General features: G+C 43.4%; 1 protein-coding gene across 25 annotated transcripts in view; it reads right to left on the minus strand.

The window, feature by feature from the left end:
- The window catches only part of BCAS1 (brain enriched myelin associated protein 1), an 80,139-nt gene that overhangs the window by 17,766 nt on the left and 49,696 nt on the right, over window positions 1-12,677 (minus strand). For 7 of the 25 annotated variants that reach the window (XM_075571574.1, XM_075571578.1, XM_075571565.1 and 4 more), the window contains 9 exons: window positions 11,895-11,927; window positions 10,606-10,785; window positions 8,390-8,431; window positions 5,189-5,230; window positions 4,615-4,794; window positions 3,668-3,709; window positions 2,373-2,414; window positions 975-1,154; window positions 21-62 (listed from right to left, as the gene is read on the minus strand). In XM_075571574.1, coding sequence (XP_075427689.1) covers window positions 21-62; window positions 975-1,154; window positions 2,373-2,414; window positions 3,668-3,709; window positions 4,615-4,794; window positions 5,189-5,230; window positions 8,390-8,431; window positions 10,606-10,785; window positions 11,895-11,927 — 783 coding nt within the window. The remainder of the gene's footprint in view (window positions 1-20; window positions 63-974; window positions 1,155-2,372; window positions 2,415-3,667; window positions 3,710-4,614; window positions 4,795-5,188; window positions 5,231-8,389; window positions 8,432-10,605; window positions 10,786-11,894; window positions 11,928-12,677) is intronic. The other 18 variants (XM_075571576.1, XM_075571570.1, XM_075571566.1 and 15 more) reach the window with 14 other exon arrangements.

Here is a 12,677-nt window from a genome sequence, read left to right on the forward strand (position 1 = left end):
ATCTTACAAAAGTAACTTACATTCTCTTGTACCTTACTGGTCGGTGGCTCTTCTTTAAAAGACTGAAGAAAGAATAATTACATTAATATGATGCATCAGGAATATGTTAGAACTGACAGCGATTTAAAATGCACAATATCACGTATTCCCGATGCCCAGAGCAAGTGTAGAACAGATGCGAAGGAGAGAGAAGAGGGGGCCTCTGATTATCACATGTGATACAAGATGCAACAGGGACGGATTGTGCATTATTCTTATGAAGAAGAGATGGACCGAGAAATCCCCCAAAAGCAATGAGGTTACAGAGAAGTCACCAAAAAAAGAAAGAAGAGCATACAACGTGTCACCAGAAACCAGAATCAGATGTCCATCAAAGAAAAGATGGAATTTTACCTTAAAGGAGCAATCCATGTCATTTAAAAAAAAAAAAAAAAATCAAAACATTAATTTCAGCTTCGGGGACCCCCTGCTTCCGGAGATTCTTACCTCCCCCCTCTGTAGGGGGTACTGGTAGCTGCTCCGGCTGAGCTTGCTGGGTTTTAAAGTTTAAAGCTCTCGTGTCATGTGGGCTAATAGGAAGCCTCACCTAATGACATCACGGCTTCCTATTGGTCCGCAGGGCGTGGGAGTCTTGAAACACCGCCATTACATGAAACCTGGTACCCGAGCAGAGCGGGTACTGGCTCCCCCTATGGAGATAAGGATCTCCGGAAGATGGGGATCCCCAGAGCTGAAATTAATGGGGTTCAGCTACATAGACTCTGCTTCAATCCTGTGTAAAAATTTAAAAAGGTAAAAAATATCTGACTTGGTGCCGCTTTAATATCTGAAAAAAGGGACAGACCCAAGTCTCCCGATCACATAAGAAGTAGAAGATGAAGTCATATGTAGTTCCTGGGGAAGAATGCTGTTCATAGCCGATGTAAAGAGGTTTTAGAGATGGTTTGTTCATATTATCACAGCAAATCACCAACCTTTCTCCAAAAAGGCTTGGCCCGCGGAGTTTGTTCTGTCGCCGCCTTGGCGTCATCCTTTGCGGTTTGCGCTGGGATCTGCGGTTGGATATTGGGTTCAGAGGATTTAGTGTCCGGTGTTAGTATCTGCACAGGAGCTGCTTTCTCTGGCTTTACATTTACCAGCTGTACTTCCACCACCTAAAAGCACATGTTAGTCGTTAGGGGAGGAGTTAGATGTTATAGGAGGAAGTCGGGTAAAATACATTAGGTACTGTGCTATTTCTTGTATACTTCATGCCGTCCGTATTTTAGAGAGATGCAGCAAATGGCTAAGATTCATTTCAATCTGCAAAGTGTCCGAAGGTGAATTTTATCCCTATTGGCTTTTCGTATAAGTCCATCTAGTGAAGACGATGAGAACTGTCGTCTACAAACGTTCCGCTCGGCAGCTTTAGTGGATATACACTAAGCCCCCAAAAGAAGGTGAAGGAAACATCACACCGAAATGATCATGGAGAAGAGGCGACGAAGAGGGGGCGAGGAAGTGTTCTCTAATAATTTAGATGTCAATGAGCATTTTTCACCGAATGAAGCATGCAGGCGCTATTCAACCAGCTCCAAAGAGTCATTATTACTGGGCCCCTTGAGATAATGGTGTCACCGTTTCTTCACCTCTCTTACCGTACTGACCGGTAGAGCTGCCCAGATCGGTTCTACCTTCTAAGAGCTGTAGAAATGTTTTACTGTATGTGTTTGCAGAAGCCCAGGCACAACATCAAATATTTGTGCAGAAGAAAGGGTTATATGTGTTTGTTAATATAACCAGACATTAAAAAAGTTACGGTGGGTACAAAAAAAAATTAAAAAAGGTGACACAAACCCCTCCACCATACTGTGTACAGTAAATAAAATACCCACTTGTGGTGCATTTGCACGTCTGAGACAGGTCTGCAACACTGTCTTTCCACATTATTGCTTAGCAAACAGTGCTTCCACTGCAGCCAGGGATTCTGGGTAATGACATGCAAATGAGCATAGTGTCACTCTTTAGTAATCCATGTTAACATGGTCTTATACCTGCCGTGTTACACAGCTTGGCTTAAAAGGTGCATAGTTAGTAAACCTAATATACTAAACACGCACGCACACACGCACACAGACACACACACACACACACACACACACACACACACACGCACACACACACGCACATATATATATATTTTATAAGATTACAGTGTAACAATTATTAACCTTTTTGAGCAGAGGGGAAAAAAAATGTCCCCTATTACCAGCATTTTCTCATGGGACCCCCACTCACTCACCGACAACTGGAGCCCCCACAAAAAGACAACCACTTAAAAGAATAATTGGAAAAATGACTTTCTATTTATAATTACAGCGACGGTAACTTACATTGGGGGTTAGTTTGCTGGCCGGTGGCTCTTCTTTAGAAGACTGAAGAAGGAATAGTTACATAAATATCATTAGAAAAATCAAGAGTTGACCACTACTACTATAACTAGCGGCTCATTCATTGTGGGATGTGTGTGTGTTGTAAAAATAGAATACTAGTAAAAATAAATAAGATAATAAAAATAAGAAGAATAAGGAGAGTAAAAAGACAAGAAGGTATTTAAAAGGCTTGATCTAGTATTGAGATAGAAGGTATAAAGTTGACACTATTAAATATTTAATAGTGAAAAGGAGACAGTGAAATATATCACAGGGGGAATAAATGAGACATTTAGATTGATACAAAGTCTAAAAAAAGAAATAATCTCCCATATTAAAATCTCCAAACAATTAAACAAAGTAATACTCCCTCCCCCCCCATAGGCCACGCCGGCCTCTCCTGAATGTTTAAAGGTCCCGCGACCGGAAGGAAGCCACGATGGGTGATATGGCGGCTTTGTATTGGCCCACGTGACCCTTAAACCGCCATATAGCGCGTCCGACCGCGGGCTACAGGCGCGGCACTACGGAGGCACGTATCCGGGGAAGCAGGGGGTCCCGGAGCTGAAGTGTTTGCGGTGCATAATTTTACACTATGGGAGATTTTGTTTGCAAAAATAATGGGGCAGAGAGACGCAGAATGTGATACATCGCATTATAATCTGTGCACCATGTAACTCCCCCCAACTCCTCCTACTGACTCTCCCCAAGGTGCAAGCTGGGGCAGAGAGAGACGCAGAATGTGATACATCTCATTATAATCTGTGCATCATGTAACTCCCCCCAACTCCTCCTACTGACTCTCCCCAAGGTGCATGCTGGGGCAGACACGCAGAATGTGATACATCTCATTATAATCTGTGCCCCATGTAACTCCCCCAACTCCTACTGACTCTCCCCAAGGTGCAAACTGGAGCAGAGACGCAGAATGTGATACATCTCATTATAATCTGTGTGTCATGTAACTCCTCCCCAACTCCTCCTACTGACTCTCCCCGAGGTGCAAGCTGGGGCAGAGACGCAGAATGTGATACATCTCATTATAATCTGTGCCCCATGTAACTCCCCCAACCGACTCTCCCCAAGGTGCAAGCTGGGGCAGTCGGGGCAAAATGCTTTGATGTATAGACACAGGATAAAATGCCCCAGTTTTGCTCCAAAATTGCCTTGGTACAGACACCCGTACATTTGTATGGCAGTGGTGTCATACTTATGGATAATTATCCACTAAAATGTATCTTACAAAAGTAACTTACATTCTCTTGTACCTTACTGGTCAGTGGCTCTTCTTTAAAAGACTGAAGAAAGAATAATTACATTAATATGATGCATCAGGAATTTGTTAGAACTGGCAGCGATTTAAAATGCACAATATCACGTATTCCCGATGCCAAGAGCAAGTGTAGAACAGATGTGAAGGAGTGAGAAGAGGGGGCCACTGATTATCACATGTGATACAAGATGCAACAGGGACGGATTGTGCATTATTCTTATGAAGAATAGATGGACAGAGAAATCCCCCAAAAGCAATGAGGTTACAGAGAAGTCACCAAAAAAAGAAAGAAGAGCATACAACGTGTCACCAGAAACCAGAATCAGATGTCCATCAAAGAAAAGATGGAATTATACCTTAAAGGAGCGATCCATGTCATTTAAAAAAATAAAATAAACCCCATTAATTTCAGCTTCGGGGACCCCCTGCTTCCGGAGATTCTTACCTCCCCACTCCATAGGGGGTACTGGTAGCTGCTCCGGCTGAGCTGGCTGGGTTTTAAAGCTCTCGTGTCATGTGGGCTAATAGGAAGCCTCACCTAATGACATCACGGCTTCCTATTGGCCCACAGGGCGTGGGAGCTTTGAAACACCGCCATTACATGAACCCTGGTACCCGAGCAGAGCGCGTACTGGCACCCCTTACGGAGTTAATTATCTCTGGAAGCTGGGGATCCCCAGAGCTGAAATTAATGGGGTTCAGCTACAGAGACCCCCTGCTTCAAACCTTATATAAACATTAAAGAAGACATTTTTTTTACATGATTGCCACTTTAAAATCTTTAGACAAAGGGACAGACCCAAGTCTCCCGATCACATAAGAAGTAGAAGATGAAGTCATATGTAGTTCTTTGGGGAAGATTGTTGTTCGTAGCCGTTGTAAAGAGGTTTTAGAGATGGTTTGTTCATCTCATCACAGCAAATCACCAACCTTTCTCCAAAAAGGCTTGGCCCGCGGAGTTTGTTCCGTCGCCGCCTTGGCGTCATCCTTTGCGGTTTGCGCTGGGATCTGCGGTTGGATATTGGGTTCAGAGGATTTAGTGTCCGGTGTTAGTATCTGCACAGGGGCTGCTTTCTCTGGCTTTACAGTTACCAGCTGTACTTCCACCACCTAAAAGCACATGTTAGTCGTTAGGGGAGGAGTTACATGTTATAGGAGGAAGTCGGGTAAAATACATTAGGTGCTGTGCTATTTCTTCTATTCTTCATGCTGTCCGTATTTGAGAGAGATGCAGCAAATGGCTAAGATTCATTTCAATCTGCAAAGTGTCCGAAGGTGAATTTTATCCCTAAATAGGGGCATTCTCTATAAGTCCATCTAGTGAACACAATAGGAAATGTCATCCGAAAACGGCCCGCTCGGCAGCTATGGCAGCTTATTACCAACATTTTCTCACGGGACCCCCACTCCCTAACTGGCAACTGGAACACCCACAAAAAGACAACCATTTAAAAGAACAATTGGGGAAATGACTCTATTTATTAATACAGCGACGGTAACTTACATTGGGTGTTAGTTTGCTGGCCGGCGGTTCTTCTTTAGAAGACTGAAGAAGGAATAGTTGCATAAATATCATTAGAAAAAGCAAGAGTTGACCACTACTACTATAACTAGCGGCTCATTCATTGTGGGATGTGGATATTTTGTAAGAACAGGATGATAATAAATAAATAATAATAAATAAGAATAAGGAGAGTAAAAAGACGAAAAGGTATTTAAAGGTTTGATCTAGGATTCAGAAAGAAGGTATAAAGATGACAATAGCCCTAAGAAATATTAAAGAATCACAGTGAAAAGGAGAGAGTGAAATATATCACAGGGGGAATAAATGAGACATTTAGATTGATACAAAGCGTAAAAAAATAAGAAATCTTCCATATTAAAATCTCCAAACAATTAAACAAAGTAATATTCCCCCCCCCCCCACCCCTCATAGGCCACGCCGGCCTCTCCTGAATGTTTAAAGGTCCCGCGGCCGGACGGAAGCCACGATGGGTGATGTGGCGGCTTTGTATTGTCCCACGTGACCCTTAAACCGCCATATAGCGCGTCCGACCGCGGGCTACAGGCGCGGCACTACGGAGGCACGTATCCGGGGAAGCAGGGGGTCCCGGAGCTGAAATGTTTGCGGTTCGGCTCCGGAGACCCCCTGCTTCCTGGAATCGGACATTTGGTTGTGGTCATCTCGCTGTGACCAAGTCACCGCCAGCGTCCGGCCGCAGGGGGAATCCTACGTCGCAGCCACTCCACCAGCTGGACACTCAGCCGCCGGCCGCTCCGCCAAGGTAAGTCTTTTAAAGGTTAATTTAGCGGTTAGGATAGGGGGTTAAGGATAGGGGTTAGGTTTTTAGGGTAGGGGATTAGTTTAAGGGGTTTTACAGTAAAGTCTTAGGTTAAGGGGCTCATCTTTTTAGGGTAAAGGGGTTCATCTATTTAGGGTAAAGGGGTTCATCTTTTTAGGGTAAAGGGGTTCATCTTTTTGGGGTAGGGGATTAGGGTAAGGGGTAGTGTTGGTATTATGAGTTAACATTAAAGGCTTTTAGGGTAAGGTTAGGGACAGACCTTGGCGGTGAAGTAGCCGCGGTGAAAGGTCCCTGCAGTGAGGTGAGCAGCGGCAAAACGCCGGCAGGGATTTGGTCGCGGCAAAACGTCCGCGACCAAATATCCTAGATACACAGTAGAAGAAAGTAAGAGAATAGTTTGTGATCGACAAACATTTTCTCGACTTGAAGACGCAAATTCCACATATCAGGAACTGCTGATAAATATCATTCCGCAGATCGTTGTATGTTCAGGAATCAGCGCTGCTACAATGTTACATTGTTCACAGGAGAAGCCGATCTAATGTCACATAAATGCCAAGGAAATGACATTTTACATTTAGTTCATAATCTCACCGCGCGCGATAGTAGTGAGGTTTTGATGTTTGTAATTCTGTTTTTGGAAAATCACAGCAACCAAACTGAAAAACACACTGCAAGTCAATAAGGGGTGCATGTCTCAGCGGCGAGAACAGCTTGTTTCGATGCACGGCTCTGTCTTTTGGTGCAAAATGTTAGACTTTTACTGTATGGGAGATTTTTTTAGCCAAAAGAATTGTGAAGACACGCAGAATGTGATACATCTGTAAGGAATCGGGGAACATGTCCTTTGCGACGTGTTCCTGCATTGACTCAGACGTCCGCTCTGGCACCAGTGTGTGCGCGCGCACCCCGATCTGTTTATAGAGCGTGAGCGCAGCTCTTTTAGAGTGCCACGGAGCTTGGCTTTGCCCCCTCGGACACGTCGCGCTTCTCACGCGCGCGGCGTGCACACGTGATGATGTGCACCGCTCCCCAGCTGCGTGGCAAGTATTCTCCGAGCCCACTTGTCTCCTGTAGCTAATCTGTGCCTCTGCAGAGGCCGCGCCTCCGTTCCCACCCCTTGTCTCATTGGATCCTGTATGCCTTATATACCTTGGTCCTTCACGCCGGCTTTGCTGAGCATAACTGGTTGTAGCCTTGCGCGCCTGCGTTTTGTCGTGCCTTGCTCCCTTGTCCTGTGTTTGCCCTGCAGCTTGATTCTTCGTGTACCGACCCGGTGTGACTTTGGAACCTCTCTGAATACTGACCCCGGCTTACCTTCTTTTCTGTGGACCTCTCCAACCCCAGACCACGGCTATATGGACTACCATGATTCTGACCTCTCCAACCCCAGACCATGGCTAACTTTCTAACTTCTCCAATCCAAGACACTGGCAAGTGTCTACTAACCCACTCTCTCCAACCCAGACCCGACTACGTTGACTATCCACCTGCCAGGCACGCTTCCGCTGATGTGGGTGTGTGATTTACTAATTCCCCACCTCAGTACAGGGGTCCTGTCTTGCTCGTGGGCAGCGCAAGTGTTACATCTCATCATAACCTGTGCACCATGTAACTCCCCCCAACTCCTCCTACTGACTCTCCCCAAGGTGCAAGCTGGGGCAGAGACGCAGAATGTGATACTTCTCATTATAATATGTGCACCATGTAACTCCCCCCAACTCCTCCTACTGACTCTCCCCAAGGTGCAAGCTGGGGCAGAGACGCAGAATGTGATACATCTCATTATAATCTGTGCACCATGTAACTCTCCCCCAACTCCTCCTACTGACTCTCCCCAAGGTGCAAGCTGGGGCAGAGATGCAGAATGTGATACATCTCATTATAATCTGTGTACCATGTAACTCCCCCCAACTCCCCCTACTGACTCTCCCCAAGGTGCAAGCTGGGGCAGAGATGCAGAATGTGATACATCTCATTATAATCTGTGCACCGTGTAACTCTCCCCAACTCCTCCTACTGACTCCACCCAAGGTGCAAGCTGGGGCAGAGACACAGAATGTGATACATCTCATTATAATCTGTGCACCATGTAACTCTCCCCCAACTCCTTCTACTGACTCTCCCCAAGGTGCAAGCTGGGGCAGAGACGCAGAATGTGGTACATCTCATTATAATCTGTGCACCATGTAACGCCTCCCCAACTCCTCCTACTGACTCTCCCCAAGGTGCAAGATGAGATAGACGGGGCAAAACTGGAGGAAAATGTATAGATACAGGATGAAAATGTCACAGTTTTGCTCCAAAATTGCCTGGGTACAGACACCCTTACATGTTTATGGCAGTGGAGTCATACTTGTGGATAATAATCCATTAAAATGTATTTTACAAAATGAACTTACATTCTCTTGTACCTTACTGGTCGGTGTCTCTTCTTTAAAAGACTGAAGAAAGAATAGTTACATTAATATGATGCATCAGGAACATGTTAGAACTGGTAGCGATTTAATATGCACAATATCACGTATTCCCGATGCCCAGAGCAAGTGTAGAACAGATGCGAAGGAGAGAGAAGAGGGGGCCACTGATTATCACATGTGATACAAGATGCAACAGGGACGGATTGTGCATTATTCTTATGAATAAGAGATGGACCGAGAAATCCCCCGAAAGCAATGAGGTTACAGAGAAGTCACCAAAAAAGAAAGAAGAGCATACAATGTGTCACCAGAAACCAGAATCAGCTGTCCAAAGAAAAGATGGAAATTGATCTTAAAGGAGCAATTCATGCCATGTTTTTTTTTTAACACAGGTTTGAAGCAGGGTGTCTCCGCTCCGGGGACGCCCTACATCCGGAGATCCTTACCTCCCCACTCCGTAGGGGGTACTGGTAGCCGCTCCGGCTGAGCTCTCGCGTCACGTGTGCCAATAGGAAGCCTCACCTAATGACATCACGGTTTCCTATTGGCACTCAGGGCGTGGGAGCTTTGAAACGCCACCATTACATGAACCCTGGAAACCGAGCTGAACGGCTACCGGTGCTCCCTATGGACATAATTATCTCTGAAAGCAGGGGGTCCCCAGAGCTGAAATTAACGGGGTTCAGTTTCAGAGAATCTGCTTCAATCCTATATGAAAAATAAAGGGGAAATAAATCTGACACGGTGCCGCTTTAAAATCTTTAGACAAGACTTGAAAAAAGGGAAAAGAATCCAAGTCTCCCGATCACATAAGAAGTAGAAGAAGAAGTGAAATGTAGTTCATTGGGGAAGACTGTTGTTCATAGCAGCTGTAAAGAGGTTTTAGAGATGGTTTGTTCACTTCTCTAGAGTTGAGATTCCAGAAAAGCCAAAGCTAGAATATAAATCCGTTTCTTGTAGAAAGAATAAAGTGCAAAGTGCAGGATAAATCTCACAGGTAGAAGAAGGACTCGGATGATTTCTCTGCTGAAGTTTCACTCAGCAATACTGTACATTGGAAAGCAACGTAACAATTTCCCTAACAATTTTGACACCCGCATTTAACATTTAAAAGCTTTTTCATTTGAAAGCTTTTCAGACTAATGCTGTACATTAAAATGAATACCATTGCATATTCAAAACATTCGGTTAAAGGCTTGTACCCAAATGAAGGGTCATTCTGATATTGCAGGGAGTTGCTGCAATATGAATCTATTTTTCAAAATGCACAACATTAGTCAGTAGAGATGTCTGAAGTTTTCGGTTAAGTTTGCAAATCAGGTGAAACTGCCGCCCCCCCCCCCCCCAAACACCTCCCCAAAGCTGCAACAAAGGCAAGCTTTAAGAGAAAAAAATTGGGCACGGTTAAGTGGCCCTTTTTAAACTGCCATATTCATGAAATGTCGTGAAAATTGCAAAATTCCGATTACATTCTAGAGACATTCTGGCAACGCAAGATTTCGCAAAAGTGCGTGAAATTTAACAGAAAAACGCATACAAATTTTGCTCACCAATTCTGAAGACATTTGCACAACACTAGTGGCTAGGTCTAAGACTAACATCTCATCACATTATATATTCACGTGTTCTCTCACCCCCTAGTCAATATATTGCATGTTATAACCAATGGAAAAAACATTACTCGGGGCTCTCTACAGATTGTTCTGCAGATTGTGGGACGCCATAGGCTTTTCACTAGGACCTCAACTAACAATTTACTGCATTACCCAGTGCAAGGTGAGTTTGGATAAAGGTGGGACAAACTGTGGGTTTTGGATCAGTCTCCCAGTGGCAAAACTGGGTCAAAAACTGCACAATTAAAAAAAGTCCCATTCAAATGATTATTTAATTTTTTTAATTTGATAAATATGGTGCCTTTTTTTTTGCACACATTTTGCTGCCATGAGACGTTGATACATAACTCCCTCCTCCTCCCTCCTGAGGGAGTAAAACAAAATACAGGTATAAACTTGGGTGCTGTAATCTGCAGCTGGGTGCTACGTTCTATTGCAAATACACCGTGATGAATAACCGTCTCGATGTGCCGGTATTCTCTGTCTGAATGAATAACCTACGTGTGGAAAAGGAGTGTAGTTTTAAATGACACCCATCCTTCAGAATGACAGAACTAGAGCATGTCATCACAGCAAATCACCAACCTTTCTCCAAAAAGGCTTGGCCCGCGGAGTTTGTTCCGTCGCCGCCTTGGCGTCATCCTTTGCGGTTTGCGCTGGGATCTGCGGTTGGATATTGGGTTCAGAGGATTTAGTGTCCGGTGTTAGTATCGGGACAGGAGCTGCTTTCTCTGGCTTTACATTTACCTCCTGTACTTCCACAACCTAAAAACACATGTTAGTCGTTAGGGGAGGAGTTAGATGTTATAGGAGGTAGTCAGGTAAAATAAATTAGGTACTGTGCTATTTCTTGTATTCTTCATGGTGTCCGTATTTGAGAGAGATGCAGCAAATGGCTAAGCACTAGAGATGTGCCAAAGTGTAGAAAATGTGAATAATTTATTTTTTTGTTTCATTTTTGTATACTTTCTCTTTTTTTTCTTACCATTTTTGTTTGCCATTTGTGAATATTCAAATAATAATAATAATAATAAATAATTTAAAAAAGTAGTGGCATTTTTTTTATTTTTATTTTTTTTAACTCCAACGAATATTAAAAAAAAAATGCTTCTAATTTTGGAGAGAAAAAAATGCCCATGTCTACTAAGCAAACACTAACAGAAAAGAAAAGGGGTTTACTAGAAAAGTCAGCCTGAATAATCATGCAGAACAAAGAATGAGGGTGTAAAGAGGTAGACGTGAATTCCCTATATAGCACATCTATTAAGTGCTGGTGACAGTATATTTATAATGGCACCGTTTAAACCGAGTAGTGGGTGAGCAGGAGGGGGGTGTATGTATAAAAAGTAAATGTGCAAGGTGACCTGTTGTATACGGACATATGAATAAAACTTATGAGTGAACCAATTTTTAAGACATTTGCTCCATTCTAATAGCCAACTATAAAATCCCGCGCAGCTTATACGCATATATTTTTCGCTTGTCCCTCCACCCTGGGTCTCAAGTTTGAGCAGCTCCAATCTTCTGCTGAACAATGCGTAGAATAAGTGAATCAATCAAACCCTCCTTGTTTGGCAATACATTGCAGGCTCCACTGGGAGTTAATTAGGGTTAATGACCCAGCTAAAAAGTGGTTTATATTCTTCTCCGAGTCTGGGATAGAGGTATGGTATCACTGACCCACGAATGGACACATCACTCACTATCAATAACTTTTATTCTTCCTTCTAACCCAAGATATAAAAATGAAGAGCTCACACACCAGTCTATTAAGGAAAAACAGGTCAGATGTTAGAGGAAATTATTAGTAATGGAAAGATTGAACTCATCCGATTTCCCCCCCCCCCCCCCCCCCCGACAGTTATCGTACTCACTTTGTTATCACATTGTTGCTCATCCTTTTTGGACTGGAATTAAAAAAAGGAAAAGAAACATTATTACAGTTGATAGAGACATTTCATAAATATAACAGGCAGGGATCTTTCACACGTGTTCATCATGCAGGGATTGTATATTGTACGAGTTAGCTGGGTTACCAATTCTGTTTAGTAAGGGCAAGGCCATTACATGAAGCCAGTGAAATATTTAGAGATTAGTACATGGATGTCTTAGCTTGTATTTAGTATAATGAAAATGTCGGTGTTTCTTTTCTCTGCTAAACCCTCGGTGCTGCACTTATAACCCAACACCAGGAGCTCCGCAGAAAATATGTTAACACATAAATGTGAATATGTGTTTAACATCTAGGTACTGTTTCCTTAACAGAGACAGGATCCACAGGTACAATTCATCTGATCAGACAAAGCACGAGCAGTATATGTGCACATGCATTACTCGTGCTGTTGGTAAGTAACTCTACTTGTTGAGTGCAATGCTGACAATCACCATATTGACGTTCGAAGTTTACACGCTCTTTGCTCTTTTTTTTATTTATAAAGTATTTTTTTATTAGGGTCTTTACAGATACATTTTAGACGTTTTTTTGTTACTCATTATTGTATGAATTGCTGCAATTGAACTGTTGGAACGCGTTTATGGAATAATAATAATAGCATGTTCTTGTACAGCGCTGCTAGTTTTACGTAGCACTTTACAGAGACATTTTGCAGGCAAAGGTCCCTGCCCCGTAGAGCTTACAATCTATGTTTTTGGTGCCT

Source organism: Ascaphus truei, chromosome 15, assembly GCF_040206685.1.
Source record: "Ascaphus truei isolate aAscTru1 chromosome 15, aAscTru1.hap1, whole genome shotgun sequence".
In the NCBI taxonomy this organism is placed as follows: Eukaryota; Metazoa; Chordata; class Amphibia; order Anura; family Ascaphidae; genus Ascaphus; species Ascaphus truei.